Source organism: Solanum verrucosum, unplaced genomic scaffold (genome assembly GCF_900185275.1).
Source record: "Solanum verrucosum unplaced genomic scaffold, falcon-dt-bn FXZP01000287.1, whole genome shotgun sequence".
NCBI classification, from domain to species: Eukaryota; Viridiplantae; Streptophyta; class Magnoliopsida; order Solanales; family Solanaceae; genus Solanum; species Solanum verrucosum.
Genome location: NW_026020292.1, coordinates 2,940,810 through 2,958,410, shown reverse-complemented (window position 1 = coordinate 2,958,410; position 17,601 = coordinate 2,940,810). Strand labels below are relative to the sequence as shown.

The 17,601-nt window shown below is 37.3% G+C and overlaps 1 protein-coding gene across 1 annotated transcript; it reads left to right on the top strand.

Moving 5' to 3' along the window:
- Positions 1-1,955: 1,955 nt before the first annotated feature.
- LOC125834533 (uncharacterized) lies at positions 1,956-11,931 on the top strand. Its single transcript, XM_049513662.1, has 4 exons — positions 1,956-2,686; positions 3,161-3,230; positions 3,333-3,606; positions 11,672-11,931. The coding sequence occupies exons 1-4, from the start codon at positions 1,956-1,958 to the stop codon at positions 11,929-11,931; spliced, it is 1,335 nt and encodes a 444-aa protein (XP_049369619.1).
- The last annotated feature ends 5,670 nt before the right edge of the window (positions 11,932-17,601 follow it).

Here is a 17,601-nt window from a genome sequence, read left to right as displayed (position 1 = left end):
GATTAAATTACTCACAAATTTAATTAAATAATCAATTCTTTTAGAGAACTTCTTAACTTATTTCATATGTAAAATTCATAAACTCCTGGTCGGGGGTTTGCCCATAAAAACATATGATCTTCTCACAAAAGGCGTATCATCAATCTTTATATCGTACGAGACTGATTTTTCAAAAAACTTCCCAAGGCCTCTCCCCCAAATCATTCACCTCCCTCAATGCTGTCTCTTCCTATATCCGTGTTCTGTGCTCTATGCTCTATCACACATCTCTCCACAAGGTTAGGAAATTTCATTCACTAGCTTCTTTAGAAATAAAGAATGATGATCTACGTTACAATTTCTTTAGAAAGAAAGGTGTGTTTCCTGGAGTATGAATCATTGTTGGTGGTCTTATTGGATCTCTAGTTATACAATTTAAGTATCATATTTTTAAACAAAATTCAAAAAGTCGTTAGAAAAGTCCAATTGAACCTGTTTAGATTGACTTATTTTAAGTGTCTTTTAGATCAAAATAGTTTTTAAGCACTTTGAAAGTGTTTGGGTAAATTAAAAAAGTGTTTATAAGCTAAAATGGTAAAAATAAGTTAAAAGTCATAAGTTAAAATTTCTAACTTATGACTTACAAATCAAAAACCAAAAGTTAATCCAAACAATCTATTAAATGAAACAAAATTTGAAAAAACTGAATCGAACAGAATTAGGTATTGGGTAGATACTTCTCGATCCATAGTAAAAAAACTAAGAGCATGTTTGATTTATAAGTCAAGAGTCGTAAGTTAGAAGTCATAACTTTTGACTTATTTTTATAAAATTGAAATAGTGTAATATACATCTACGTGGGACATGAAGTATTTGACTATTTGTCTACTTAAGAGCAAAAAAGTTATTTTTACAACATTTTTTTTCAATAAAAATATGTGTTCCTATTTTTTTATTTTTCCCTTTAACCTTTTCCTCCTGTTTCTTTTCTTCTTCCTCTATCATATTTCTTTTTGTAATTTTTGCCTTCAAACTTTACCTTTTTATTTTCTTTTTCCTTCTTAAAACGATCAAGAAAGTTAAGCAAAGTATTTCGCAACACCAAAAGTTAATCGCGTTTAAATATATGTTTGAAATACTTTGAGAGACTAATGAGGCCTATATCAATGTTTAGGGGTGGGTGAGAGTAATAATAATGGAGTAGTTCAATTATTAGATGGACGAATTAAGTCAAGAATTAACAATCAATTATTTTTCTGAGCTTTTATTTTTTGAGTAATAGTAACGAATTTATTAGCTGAATGAAGCAAGTAGACTATCCCTCTTGGCTCTACAAGCAAGTACAAATTTATTAGCTGGATTTTTCATTATTCAGTAACAATTGTTTAATTTATAATGAAAATATCAATTATTGGCGGTTGATTTAATGTCAAGGAACCGGAGTTTATTATCCCTTACAAACGGTGAAGGGAGTATTATTATTTTCAAACCCAAATATTATAAGGGGTTAATTAATTATAATACGTAGTAAGACACTAGAAAGTAGTAACATTTAAGCAAGAGATCTCTTTAACCAAAGAACGTAGCGTTAATAGTGCATGTATAGCAAAAAGATCATGACAACATGTAGTATGCTTTTCTATTCCTATATATATGCACTATACAACCTATTTTATTTTTATTTTTTAAAAATTAAATGGACTATACAACCTATTTATTTCCTAATAAATAAATGTTACCATAATGGGAAAATTGCAATACTCCATTTTGGAAACGGAAAGCGCTAGTTACAACTAATAAGGAAAGCCTATTTCATATGAAATTATTAGGTTAATCCAATCCATATCATAGTTGGTCAAGGATTTATTACTCCCTAATTCCTATAAATCAATTAACAATGAAGCACCCAACATAATTTCAAAGAATACAAGTGTGCACAAAGTGTTCTCATAGAGTGTTCATAATAATCTTTTAATATGAGTCATCGTAGTTACTTGTTTGGTTATTGTTGCGATGCTAACCAACTTTCTGAAAAACAATCTTCTCATGATCCATCTTCTTCTAATTTACCCCTTTTAAACATTAGCTCTTCTTTGCGCATTCGACACGATATTTGGTATTCAAATAATTTAGAACAAGAACCACAACTTTACCGTACAGGAGTAAGAGAGGAAACAATATTGAAACATGTCTTTCTCACCTCTTCAGTTATCTTGTCCTACGACAATTTTCACTTTGCAATTTCACAACTATTTGGGAATTGGAAATTAGAGTTTCAAGATATGCGTGACTCTCTAGTGGGAAATATAATGAGTCAGGTGCGTAATATTGCTGAGTCTAACAAGGGTCATCGCGGAGTGTTGGAGTTATCTGTGGATGTAAAATTGATATCCCGTGATGTTATTGAGGAAAGGATTTCGTTTCCGGGAGAAGATTTATCATCAGAATATGGTATGGTGCCAGCTAGTGAGTCATCTATGCAATCGTTATTAAAGAAGATGGAGATTGATGAAGAAAATACCAAAGGCGACGAATGTATGGTGTGTCTAGAAGAGCTTGTGAAGAAGGAAGGAGATCATGATGATATAGTTAGCATGCCTTGTTCTCATATGTTTCATGGAGAGTGTATCACCAAGTGGTTAGAGACGAGCCATTATTGCCCTATTTGTCGCTTTGAGATGCCCATGGAGGAAGACAATAAATTTTAGTACCTTTTATCATAGTGTGTTGTGCCCATGGAAGAACACTTACTAAGTAGTTGTAGCAAATTTTGTTTTGAGATAAACAGATATATGGATAGCTGTAGAAAACAATATTTGACATGATAACTTAACAATATTTGATAATATAGATGCATGAATGAGTAATTAATTTGGTGTGAATGATTGATCATGATTTTGTTTCATTAGTATATATATGATTCCATCTGCTGCTCTAGAAAAAAACAAATGGCTTCCAAGTGAATCAGTGATTGCAACTGATGAGAATATAAAGTATAGAGTCCATTAGTTAGTTGTGTACAGTAAAGTTAGTTATGCACAGTAAAGTTAGCTAGTGTCAAGTTGTTAGTTAGCTAATTTCCAGTTGTATTCAGTTAGTGATTGTATATATAGAGTCACATTGTAATGTTTACTCTCGAATTCACATTCAATACAAACACAAGTTTTTTCTCTCAATTCAGTTACTCTCTAGTCGAGTTGATCTCCATTAACAGAGGAATGAAGTTAATCAATGGTGTTAGTTTTATCATGGTATCAGAGCGCGGTTGATTGATCATAGTTCTTCTTTTCAAAACCGTTTTGTAAGTTTCTCCTCTACATTTGCAGAAACTCTTTTGTGTTGCTTTCGATTAGCTGTTTGAGGGTTTGTGTTGTGAATTCTCTGTTTCTGTCAATTTTGATTTCCTGACTGAGGAATTGTGTAGTGAATTCTCTGTTTCTATCAACTTTTTGATTTCGTGTTTGGGGATTAGCTTTTCTGGTTGTTTTCGTGTTGAATTTCCTCACAAATACTCGAACACCATGGTTGATACCCAAACTGATCTTCAAACTGATTCCGCTTCTAGTTCGACTACAGTTCGATTGGACTTTGCTAGTCCTTTTTACCTACATCCCTCAAAGAGTGCAGGTACTGGTAATAGATCTTGGTGAAGGGTTGTTCTCAGAGTTCTCTCAGTTAAGAGCATGACATGATTTATTAACGGAACAATTGTGAGACCTGCTCCTACTGACCCTAATTTCATGCAATGGGAGAAATGTGATGACATGGTCACATCTTGGATCTTAAATTCCTTGTCCCCAAAATTGCGCGATAGCTTGCAGTACGTAAATAATACCAAGAAAGTTCACATATCTAGAGATGTCACCTTCCATGAAAAGATTTTTCCTTTTGTTATTGTCCCTGATGGTTCTTGTTTCAATTATATTTTACAAATGATTATTCATACCACTAACATGCTTGTATGCCTGGTAAAATAAACACCTTTGCTAATGATGAAAGGCTGGACAATTTACACTATGAAGTTATTGATAATCAAGTAATCAATAGTACCAATATATATAAAACACCACATGTTGATCTACATGAACCTGCAACACAAAGTATTTTGCCTGATCCAAATGCCTCTATGATGAATGATACTTTATCAACACCTATACCACTAGGACCTAGAAGAACAACCAGGACCATACACACTCCTAGTTACCTAAAGGAGTACAACTACACCCTACCTAAGTTACACTCCCTTACTTCTTTTATGTCTCACCATAACCATGTATGTTTCACTAGTCTTTGTTCTGATAGTCAACAGTTAGTCACAATCATTTCACATGAATGTGAGCCTAATTCTTTTGAAGAGGCAATACTGCACCCTGCCTGGCAGCAAGCCATGACACATGAGTTTGAAGCCTTGTATGCTAATAATACTTGGGAGATGGTTAGGTTACCTGATGGGAAGAAAGATATTAGATGCAAGTGGGTGTGAAAAATAAAGCGTAAGGCTGATGGAAGTGTAGAGAGGTTCAAGGCCAGGTTGGTAGTCAAAAGTTATACACAACAAGTTGGGGTAGATTACACTGAAACTTTTTCATATGTGGTAAAAATGACTACTGTTAGAACATTGATTTCTTTGGCTGTTAAGAAAGGTTGGAATTTGTATCAACTAGATGTCAATAATGCATTCTTACTGTCACGACCCGAGCCTACACCCTAGACGTGGCCAACACTCGAAGACCATTGCTGGTCCCCAAGCGAACCCTCATCCTGACTGACTACAAGCGGAAAACTGATTCAAGCATACAAAACTTAAAAACTGAAATAAAAGTTCATAAGACTTAAATACAAACTTTAAGCCCAAAGAAAACTATGTATAATAAAATATATACAACTCGCCATAAAAAGGCAACTTTAGTCTTTAAAACATTTAACAAAATAAATAAAGACTTCTAAAACTCTACTGTCTATCTATGAAGCCTCTAAATGACAATGATGGAAGTCTGGACAATACCCACGACCTCCTAACAACTGAAAGTAAATGGAATCCTCCGGAAGCAATGAGGCTCACCATAGCTAACTCGAACTCTCGGATGTATCAACGAAGCTCTTGTTGATGATCCTGAATACCTGTGTCTGCATCATGAGAAGATGCAGGCCAAATGGCTCAGTACGTGGAATGTACGAGCATGTAAGAGGAATTCTAAAACATAAACATAAGCTTGAAACTTGATAGAAATGAAACATACTTACCTCTTCTCAAACTTACTCAACTCAAGGAATACTCAAGGGTACTTAAAACTACTCAAACTTACTCAACTCAGAAGTACTCAAGGATAAGATACTCAACTCCGAGATTAGATACTCAACTCAAGGATATGATATTCGACTCAAAGATATGATATTCGACTCTGGATACTCAACTTTGAATACTCAACTAAATATGACTGAACTCATTTCAATATAAAACAATTTAAAACAAGTGCAATATAAAGAAACAAATTGTTTAAAACATGCTGTCAAATTTGTGTGTATGCAAGGATACAACATAACTCTGAAATGTATATAAAAATACAATAAACTGATGTATATAAAAATACAATAACTTATGTGGGAGTTTCTCTAACCGACAACCATCACATAAGAGCTATAGTGATGATACAACGATCTACCTCACGCTGCCAGCGCATCCTATAGCCGGCCAAAGGTATAGGACCTGAACTACTAATGGATCCACTAGTCTATGTGAAAAGGGTTCATCTAAAAAGTATGACCCTTTTCTACCCATGATGGCTACATGGTTTATTAGGGCTGTGAGTTGTGTGAACTCTCCCCCATATCGGTGCTCAATACTACTCCCAAAAATATACTAGCTCATATGTTTTAAAAACATACTTCTTTCTGCTGCTTTGAGATAATTGCTCAAAGGCTATCTTGGAAATCTCAGTTTCCCTACTTGCTTCATTTAGAAAGCTATTACTCTTTTATGAAAACTAGCCTGAAGGCCCTTTGGAAATCTCAGTTTCCGTTCTTATTTAAATGTGAAAACATTTATAAACTCTTTGGGAATACTTAGTCCTCATATACTTTTGAAGAAAAAGACTTCAAACTTTACTCTTTACTCTTTACTGAACTCAAAACTTAAGTTTTAAAACAAAGTTAAAACGTTTGTAAAAGACTTCTTAAAATATGGTTCATACCGAATTATGGACATGAACTGCTCAATGCAAGGTTTTCAATAACCATAGATAGAACTCAAATACTTGGAACTCAAGAACTTCAATGATACTACTCATTTAAAGAATGCTCAACTCAGAGGGTTCATGCAGAATTATAAGCATGAACTACTTAGCTGAAGGATTCAAAGATACTTCTCATCTCAAGATTGTTCGACTTATAGTGTTCATGCGGGATTATGGGCATGAAATATTCAACTCAAGGACTCAAAGATACTTCTAAAAAGGTATTAAGAACTCAACACTTAAAGGCTTAAAACTTGAAGATACCACTTCTCTGAAAGATGCTCAACATACGAAGTTCATGCGGAATTATGGGCATGAAACAAATTCCACTCGATGGTCTAAATAACAATATAAAACTCATGTATGTGACTCTTCTCATTCTCTGACTTACTTCCTCAAAACTTAGTTCAAATCGATAGTTGATCTCAAAGGATTCACAATTGAACTCAAAGGCTTTCTTGAACTCTACTCTTAACTCTCTCTTGAATTTGAATTATGAATTCAAGAGTTATGATTCATGATATGAAGGATCTCAATAACAATATAGCTATTCGATAATTAGGAATATAACTTTTAAAAGAAACGTGAATTCAAGAACTCAAAATCAACTTATCTCAAGAATACTCAAATCTAGGGAAAGTATCCTAGATTACTTTTTTTCTGATATGAAAGTAGATGTAGGGCGTGAGGACGAACTAGTCCAACACTATGATAGCCTTACATACCTAGAAGAACAAGATTCTTGAAGAATCTTGAAGAAGAACTTGATTAGAAGCCTTGAAACCCTAGCTTGAAGGTAAACAATCAAGAAAACCTTTCTTGAGATTCGTGAATTAGTTTTCTTGAAATCTCTATGGCCAAGAATTATGATTTTCATTAGTGAAGATGAAAATCTGATTGTTTTGAGCTTTTTAATTAGTCAAGAAATTCTTTGATGGTTTTCTTGGAGGTAAAAAGACAAAAACGATTATTTTCAATATTTTCCCGTCGGCTAATTCGTAACAGCACTGTATAGGTTACTAAAATAGTCATAACATTTTACTCAGATATTGGATTGACGTGAAACTGGTGGGGTTGGATAGTAGATTCAATTACCTTTAATTGGATAGGTTATGGCTCACGTAACTCTTAATATTCTAAGAGATATGGTCGTTTAAAGTTGACCCAAACAGAATCTTACATTAAAACTTAATGAAACTTCAAGAACACTTATCAAGAACTCATCAAGAACTCTAATCTTTAAATTTCAAGAACGAAATTACGCTGAATAAATCATGATTGGCGTGTGGGTGAAAGAACCCAACACTATGGAAGCTTACATACCTCTTAGGGATTAAACCCATGGCAAAAATCCGCAACAAGATGCAAGAATCTCGACGAACGCTTTCATCCTTTCTCTTTTCTCCTCTTTTCTCTTCTTCTTGAACTCTCAACTAAAACCCTAGGCGTATTTTAAGATTATAAAATTGAACCTAATAGGATTAGACCCTTAAAATATTACTAAAAACAAATTAAATCTGATTGGGTAAGGAAAGACCAAAGTACCCCTTACTATTTCCGGTTTAGTTCCTTAACTAGACAGCCTAACTTCAAAGGGCCATATCTCACTCATCCAAACTCAAAACTGATCAAACTTGGTGGCGTTGGAAAGATAATTCAAAGCCCTTTCCTACGGTATCTGGTACCACACCTAAATCATTATGAACTAAGAGTTATGGTCGTTTGAAGTCGACCCAAAACTCATACTTAAGCATAACTTGCAAAATTTCAGATTTTGCTATTTCCAATTTAGTTCTCTTTCGAACTCAAGGTTCTACATCTAGTGAACTTAACACTTAAGAAATTTTAATTCCTCGGTAAAATTCTACTCACAACGAAGGATGGTTCAAGTCTTAGTTCAAAAAATTTTCTGGGGTGTTACACTTACATGATGATTTACATCAGGAAGTATACATGGTACCTCCATAAGGCCTTGCAACAGGTTGTGATTACATGGTGTGCAGACTGATGAGTCCACAAATTGGACTCATTTAGGGCTTTGTTTTAATGGAAATAGTGTCCTTGAATGCTTGTTTTACCTCAATACCTGATTAAAATGCTGAAGTTTCAGGTATTTGAAGTTTTAGTGGAAGCATGGACACTTAGGCACAAAACGGAGCAAATAGGGCTGAAAAGAACAAGAAATGGAATCCTATGGATCGCCGAGTTTAACTTGGCGAGTCACCGAAATGACATAAGCCGCCCTTCGTTCCAGTACGCGAAGCCTTGAAGGAAATGGATCAAAAGACGAAGAAAGGAGCAGTCGGCGGGTCGCCGATCAGTTCTACGAAGCAGTACTGTACCGCCCAATGATCCAGAATGCAAGGATGCTAAAGGCAAGACACTGAATGCGATGAGCTGACCAAAGGGCAGATCGCTGAGTTCATCAGCGATCTTGACTAATGTCGCCGAACAATCCTCCGCAGCACAATCTGTGAAAACTATAAATACTATTTAGAGTTGTAGTCTTAAGAGTTTGGAAGTGTGGAACAATTATTATTATTATTTTCACTTTAGATTATTACTTTAGCTAATATTTTTTTCTCTCAAGTTTGGAGAGGGTTTTGTGGAGACTTGAAGAAAGAAGTTCTTCTTCCCCAAGTTGGAAGTGGGTCTTCTCTATTCACTTCCCTTTGCTTAATTTAAGGTTTAATTTCTTATACCCAGTTGATTTCTTTATCATGTTAGGTATAATTTCTTACTTCTTGATGTGTGGCTAAAAACCCCCATTCTTGGGGTGTGATTTAGCAAATATGGGTTGATATTCTTGTTGGGTGTTGCTTGCTGATAGGTTAGATGTATGTTAATTGTGATTTCACCTAGTGGTTGTGGTTTAATCTAAACGGTTTGTAGTTGCAAATACAAAGCCACCCATGTGTTTTCGGCTTGCCTTAGAGGGAGGTCGCGAAACCAAAACCAGTAGACTGGTGGCCTAAGAAGTGGGTCGACATGAGGTTCGGCCCGAGAGGGTGAGCCCTAGTCCCATATCCTAACACTCAGCTCGAAAGAGTGAGTGGGGTAAGGCGTAGGCTGGTCTTCATGCGGCAAATGGGTGTCCGAGAGGAACGCATTTGAAACGGGGTAAGTTGCCCGAGAGGGAACTTATTTCCATTTAAAGCTTAGCCTAGTCACTATTATCTTGCAAATTTTCTATTGAAAGCATGTACCCAACGATTTATCTCAACTTGTATTGCGGTCACATTCCAATAACCTTTCCCCATACTTGATTTTCTTGTTTATTTTGCCGTTTTAGCATTTGTTACAAAAACCCTATTTGATATTTGACACTATGTGTCCCCCCCTTTAATTTACTATGTCTTTTATTGCAAATGTATTTAGCTACGACTAATTCGAATGAAATTCTAATTGGCTATTAATTCTCAAAACCGCTCCCTTAGGACACGACCCCAACCCTCGGTTGAGTTACTATATTATCGACGATCGTAGACACTCATACCGTAGGTTAGTGTCGTTGGTCACGATAAGCATCAATCGGGGAGTAGTGTTATTTGAAAATTTATAGTCTAATAGAATTGTTGTTCTTGTTAGTAGTAGTTTACTCACCTAATTTTTAGTTTTGTTTAGTTGGTTGCGTGTTGAGGCAGGACAATGAGTATACATGATGGAGAATGTGGACCAATAGAGCCTATTTCAGCAGAGGTGATGAGGCTCAGGGATCACATCCTAAATTTCAAGCATCTCGAAGGAGAACCCTTTCATGAGTCATGGCTGGGGTTTAAAACACTATTGATACACTGCCCAACTCATGAAATGCCCGATTTAATCCTACTGGAATGCTTCTACAGGGGTCTAAGTTTCGAAAACAGAGAAATAATGAACCAACTCATGCCAAGTGGACGAAATACCCCTATGAGACTGCAACCAAATTCCTTGACCCTAAAGCTAAAACCAACAAGGATGGAGAGAAGGACCATCAATTGACCATTTTGTTTGACCCAAAAGGTCGAAGAACTGGAGTTGATGTCCAAAGGAAAGAGCAAACATCCATCATCTACGGATCAAGGAAGATGCATAGACATTGAAAACAGACGTATCAACGATACGTTGTTAACCATCCTCCAAAAGCTGAATGAGCAAGACAAAGTACTAGAGGAAATTAGAGAAAATGTCGAAATGTTGAATCAGATGAGTGGCTCTCATTCTAGGTCTATACAGCTAATCAAAACTCTCTTGAATCTTGCACTACCTCAGCTTCATCTGTATAAGCAAGTGGGATCACCTAGCTACACTATGTGTAACACCAAAAAACCGATTTGAGCATCTACCTGCGTCGTGCCACGACGTTAACTAAGGCATTGTTTGGGAGGCAACCTAAAACCTATACGAGCTTTAGTTTTATTCTAGAAATAATGGTGTATTAATTTTGCAAGAGAAAAACGTGGAGAATGAATGAAAAATGTGGATTGGTAATTGATAGTCCCATTCGGCGAAGTAGCCGAACTTTTCGGCGATTTCGATTTAGATTGATGGCAAACTCAAGATCCAAGCTACAGTCTGTAACAATCGACGGCGAAGGCAAATCTCTTGGCGAAACGCTGAATCATTCAGCGGTACAAACTAATATCGCCGAATGAGCAACAACTGGATAGTTTTTAAAGACCAATAGTCTCAAAGAAATGGAAATATGTTCATTTTCCACTAAATTTCCCCTGTCGAAAAAAAACCGCACCTAGTAAGTGATTTTTATTATCTCTACACTCTTGGTATTTTAGTTGTCGATTAGTGCTAAAGCATGGGATTACATTGCTTCCTAGCATTTCAACACAGTTCAAGCAGCATAAAAGGTTGGTTTCTCCCAACTCCCGAAACTACTAAAAGTTTGTTCTCTTATTAATTTAAAATTGGTTGGGTTGACATGTGCTAGGCCTCTCTCTGATAAGCGTCTAAATGCCAGATTCGATCTGAGAATCATGCCCACTTGATCTCGATTTTTGAAATCCCTATTTGCCTGTGCGTGAAATGATTTGAGCTTTGGGTGAATGAATGTCATGGGTCTTAATTTAATTTCACTTTTGCAACTGTTAAATTGTATTTTGGGAATTGCTAGGTCGAATTTGAATTGAAGGAAGGCACGTTAGGTTGTTTAGCGAACTGGGTATGGTTCGTCAAACAACTAGGCAGCTCGCCTAAAGTGACTTCGATCGCCCTCTGTCTGCATTCCGGAATCTTTATTGCACTGTAACTTTCAGCGACCGAACCTTTAATCGCTAATAGTACTCGGCGACTCGCACTTTCTCATCACCGACTAGTGAAAGCTATTAGGGAAAAATCGGAGGCGAGCTCGACCTGACTCGCCAAAGATATTTGGCGATTCGCCGACAAAGTCAGCGCATCTGTCTGCCACTAAAGGTTTGCACCACTGATTTACTTATTTCCAACTTACTCCTTATTGACTGCAGATATGGCCAGACCCAAAGTTACAAGAAGCAACAAGCCAACTCAAAGAAAGAAAAAAGGGATAACAATCAACGATGATGCAGCTGCATCCAAAAGCAATGTTGCGAAACCTTTCAGTGCGAGCAAAAGAGGCAAAGGCAAGGACAAAATAGTTGAGCTATCAGATGCAAGTTCTGATAGCATGGGTTTTTACACCAATGACCCAACAACATATGATAGTGAGAGTATGAGTTCAGATGAAGACGAACTGATAGAGGCATAGAGGAATGAGCTACGATCCAAACAGCTTAATGACCCATCATGGATCAGAAATCCTTGATCCACTGCTCAGACTCCTCTAGCTCCAGAACAAGCAATAATACTGGCACCTCCAGTACAATCCCCTCGCCTAGATCATTGAATAGATTTAAGTCTGATGGACTAAGAACAATCATTGAAGAAAAACGAATGTCTATAGATGGGCTGATTGATAGGTATCCTGAGATAATGGAGTGCCTAAAATATCACAAATTTCAAGTTTTCACAAAATCACGTGGTTCTTATATGCCATACTGGGTCAGAGAGTTTCATAGTGCATACAGTGCATTGGTACCTCAGCGGAAGACACTAGTTGCGTCTTTCAAAGCAATTAACTATGTAGTTGTCAGAGGAAGGAAAGTAGCTTGTGACAGTGAGGCTATCAATATAGCCTTGGGTGTGTCCACTAAGATTAATGATAACTGTCAGCACTTGATCAGAACGAAGCAGCTGGATGCGATGAAATAGTGGTTGGTCCCGCTAATCTCAGATAATAATGCTTCTAATTGGCTAGCAGAAGGAATCCCAATCGAAAAGAAAGATCTGAACGTAGCTGCAAGATACTGGTTCAAATTTATCAGCAACTCTATTATGCCATCACAGAATGAATCAATTCTTCTCCTCACTAAAGCAACATGTCTTGGGTGCATCATAGAGAAAACAAGGATAAATCTGGGAACAATTATTGCGTCTGAAATCTATATGCGCACCAAGCAAAGCCAGACATCTCTACCTTTTTCGATATTAATTATCGCATTGTGCAGAAATAACCGAGTACCTCTGGATGTCGAGAAGGATGTAGAAGTGATGCCCACAACCTCGACCAATATCCGAAAGATCGAAGCCAAATATCTTAAGGATCAAGATGAAAAGAAGCAGATTGAAGTGGCGACCACTAGATCTATACCTACAGAAGCGCTTTTGCTCACTCCAACTCTTGGACCTTCAGGTATATCCATTACCACTGCTACTTCCACTGGCACTTCAGGTTCCTCTGTTGCTATTTCCAGGTCCCCACTCACCCATGCTTCCCTACTTTGGATGGGATAAATGGCCCTTTCTGCTGATCGTTGGGTCGTTTGTTTAGAAGCAGTTGTTCCAAGCATGATCCAGACGACCCTAACTGATGTTGTGACACCCCTGAACACTACCATCGAAGCCTTACCAGCCAGGATAACTGTGTGTGAGCACAAGCAAGGGTCCATTATTGAGATAAGATTTTTAAAAGCTGTCATTGTTGAGCTGTGAGAAGATGTGAATCACTTGAAGGCCATTGATGTGTCCATGGTCTTTGGGACAATGGAAATTCTAGCCATGCTTGAGAGGCCTCAGATTACTACTGGATATGGGGATAAATTGAAAAAGACAGAAAATTTGGGAGCGAAAGCAGAGACTGATGAAGAGATGTTCGAGGGAGCTACATCAAACGACATAGCAGAGACTAAAGAAATCATGATAGATGCTAATGTGCAGGCTTCCTTGGCCAAAGCTCCGGCTGCGGGATTCAGTGGTGCGGGTCCTTCTGAAGGTTACCCTCAGCTTTGAAACCCAGATAGATGCGCCCAGCCAGGATCACCTCTTTATCTCCCTCTTTGTCTTTCGTTACTCTACCTTTCAGATTCGTTGTTATTTCCATTTGAGACAAATGCTTTTATTTGTGGTAGGGTGAGGCCCACCTTTGTGTGTTATTTGGATATTTGGGTTGTCTGTTTTTAATTATTATTTTAAATTACTGCTTTTTTGTGGATGTTTGAGCTCATGGCTCCTGTTGTTTCACTTGCAAAATAATTTTGATCTCTTTCGAATTCTTTTTGCAAAGTGGTTGTTCTTTTGCAAAAACAATTTGAGTCTCGGTTTCGATCAATACTGATGACTTTAATAGTGCTCCCAATTGAATAAACATGAATGTACGGCTACGATGAGGCCAAATGAAATTGCATAGACAATATGTAAACTCTTTGCATCTCGTTGTGATTAGCCATTTATCAAATTGATTATCTTATGATGACCGTTGCACACTAGCGAGTGTGTCTAGTCTTGTTTGATTGAAGTATCGATTCCTTGTGTGATTAGCTTACTTTGAACCATGAATGAATAAACCTAGAATTTTCCCCATTAGTGTGATTGATTTAGAAAGGTGTACTCTTGAGATGATCATAGGCAATTTTAAAGAGTGTGAGCCAATTTGACATATACTTGTTTTTGTGACCTACATGTGAGCGTGTGAAACTCTTTTGAATACACCTTACCTTTCTTTGGAAGAACCTTGATAAACCCTAGATTTTTTCATCCACCATCAGATGTGTTTAGTGAATAGTCAACTTAGGCCAAAAGTCTAAGTTAGGGGTGTGGTGAAAAGGAAAAAGAAAAGTCAAGAAGTGCAAGAAAGCCTCCTACACCTATTGTATTGCAACACAAAATGGAAACCCTCCATATAAAAAAAAAGAAAAAGAAAGAGAATAAAAGTGTAAAAGAAACTGGGTTTCCAAGCAATACATGGAGAACGAATAATATGATGACTTATGAGCACTAGAAGAAGAATTGAGGAAGGAAGGGAAGATGATGTCTTGAGAACATCACATCTCACGAGGAAAAAGTCACTAAGCCTAAATGATCATACCTTTGCACTCAGCCCCATTACAAGCCTTAGAAAGACCTTTTTGATCTTGAATAAGCTGGATCGAAAGCCAATTGGAAAATAAGGGAAAAACTAAGGGTGAAAACATGCATTGTGTTCCTCTTTTTTAGTGTGAGCGTTGTATCTGATTCCTGATTTTAAATTGACTCATGTATGTGTGTGAATATGGAATCATTCTTTGTGCGAGTACATTTAGATACTTTTGTTGATCTTGAACTTGCACAAGTAGCAAGTATTGCGAGCATGAGAATCTTTGGTGATGGTGTGTCATAATTTGAATCTTTGAGTACACAATTGATCCTTGCATAAGTAAATTGAATATTGTTGTGTGCATTCATGATTTAGTCTTGTGTAACACTATTTGAGGCACCCTTTTTGAACGGCTGAACATGAGTTTTCTTGAGGACAAGCAAAAACTTAAGTTGGGGGTGTTGATTAGTCCACAAATTGGACTCATTTAGGGTTTTGTTTTAATGGAAATAGTGTCCTTGAATGCTTGTTTTACCTTAATACCTGATTAAAATGCTGAAGTTTTAGGTATTTGAAGTTTTAGTGGAAGCATGGACACTTAGGCGCAAAACGGAGCAAATAGGCTGAAAAGAACAAGAAATGGAATCCTGCGGATCGCCGAGTTTAACTTGGCGAGTCATCAAAACGACATAAGCCGCCCTTCGTTCCAGTACGCGATGTCTTGAAGGAAGTGGACCAAAAGGCGAGAAAAGGAGCAGTCGGCGTTTCGCCGATCAGTTCCGTGAAGCAGTACTGTACCGCCCAATGATCCAGAATGCAAGGATGCTAAAGGCAAGACACTGAAGGCGATGAGCTGAGCAAAGGGCGGATCACTGAGTTCATCGGCGTTCTCAACTAATGTCGCCGAACAATCCTCCGCAGCCCAATCTGTGAAAACTATAAATACTATTTAGGGTTGTAGTCTTAAGAGTTAGGAAGTGTGGAACAATTATTATTATTATTTTCACTTTACAATATACTTTCGCTAATATTTTTTTCTCTCAAGTTTGGAGAAGGTTTTGTGGAGACTTGAAGAAAAGAGTTCTGCTTCCCCAAGTTGGAAGTGGGTTTTCTCTATTCACTTCCCTTTGCTTAATTTAAGGTTTAATTTCTTATACCCAGTTGATTTCTTTATCATGTTAGGTATAATTTCTTACTTCTTGATGTGTGGCTAAAACCCCCATTCTTGGGGTGTGATTTAGCAAATATGGGTTGATATTTTTGTTGGGTGTTGCTTGCTGATAGGTTAGATGTATGTTAATTGTGATTTCACCTAGTGGTTGTGGTTTAATCTAAAGGGTTTGTAGTTGCAAATACAAAGTCACCCATGTGTTTTCAGCTTGCCCGAGAAGGAGGTCGCGAATCAAAACCACTAGATTGATGGCCTAAGGAGTGGGTCGACATGAGGTTCAGCCCGAGAGGGTGAGCCCTAGTCCCATATCCTAACACTCAGCTCGAGAGAGTGAGTGGGGTAAGGCGTAGGCTGGTCTTCATGCGGCAAATGGGTGTCCAAGAGGAACGCATTTGACACGTGGTAAGTTCGCCGAGAGGGAACTTATTTCCATTTAAAGCTTAGCCTAGTCACTATTATCTTGCAAATTTCCTATTGAAAGCATGTACCTAACGATTTATCTCAACTTGTATTGTGGTAACATTCCAAGAACCATTCCCCATACTTGATTTTCTTGTTTATTTTACTGTTTTAGCACTTGTTACAAAAACCTCATTTGATATTTGACACTTTCGTGTCACCCCCTTCAATTTACTATGTCTTTTATCTCAAATGTATTTAGCTACGACTAATTCGAATGAAATTTTAATCAACTATTAATTCTCAAAACCGCTCCCTTGGGACACGATCCTAACCCTCGGTTGGGTTACTATATTATCGACGATCGTATACACCCATACCGTAGGTTAGTGTCGTTGGTCACGATAAGCATCATAGATTGAAAAAAATCCTTGTATGGCTTAAAACAGGCCAGAAGGCAATGGTATGAGATGTTGGAAAATAGTCTTTGTTCAAGAAGGTATCAACACTCAGATAGTGACTATTCATTGTTATATAAAAGGAAGGGGTGCTCCTTGGTGTTTGTTTCCATATATTTGGATGATATAATCATGACTGGTACTGATGCAACTGAGATTAATTTCTTAAAATGCTTCCTGAATGACCAGTTCAAGATAAAAAAATTGGGTAAACTTCACTACTTTTTAGGCCTAGAAATCGTGTACAGGCATGATGGTGTTCTAATTTCTCAGAGGAACTTCACTTCTGATCTCCTGAAGGATTTTGATGTGTTGAGTTACAAGGCTACTACATCACCACTTGACTGCACTGAGAAGTTAACAGCCACAGATGATAAACTCTTAACTGATCCCACTCAATATAGGAAGTTGGTTGGGAAGCTCAATGTTCTAACTAATACTAGAATGGACATGTATAGTGTGCAACATTTGAGCCAATTCATGCAATCACCTAGGGAACCACATTTGAAAGCAGCCTACTATGTACTCCGATATTTGAAACAGGATCTAACAATGGAGATTTTCATTTCAAACAAGCCTGATCTCACTATCAGTGCCTATTGTGACTCTGATTGGGCTGCTTGCCCTGACTCAATGAAGTTTGTTAGTGGATACCTAGTATTTATGGGAGACAGTCCTATCAACTAAAAGTCTAAGAAGCAAGCAACAGTGTCCCTATCATCTGCTGAAGCTGAATATAGAGCAGTGAGACAAGTTGTGGGAGAGCTATTGTGGCTTGAAAGATTACTGGGTGAATTGACTGTACAATGCTCTTTGCCTATACATGTCCATTGTGACAGTCAAGCAGCAATCCATATTGTCAAGAATCCAGTTTTTCATGAGAGGACAAAACACATCGAAATTGATTGTCATTTTGTTATGACTAAGCTTCAGCAAGGATTAATCACATTCCATCATATACCCACTGATTCACAGTTGGCAGACATCTTCACCAAGGTC

Bases quoted from the DNA above. Each gene is read 5' to 3' on its own strand.
- LOC125834533 (XM_049513662.1), top strand. From the start codon at position 1,956: ATGAGTCATCGTAGTTACTTGTTTGGTTATTGTTGCGATGCTAACCAA. The intron at 2,687-3,160 runs GTACCTTTTATC...CTCTCAATTCAG, and splicing joins GAGGAAGACAATAAATTTTA to TTACTCTCTAGTCGAGTTGA. The intron at 3,231-3,332 runs GTATCAGAGCGC...GCTTTCGATTAG, and splicing joins ATGGTGTTAGTTTTATCATG to CTGTTTGAGGGTTTGTGTTG.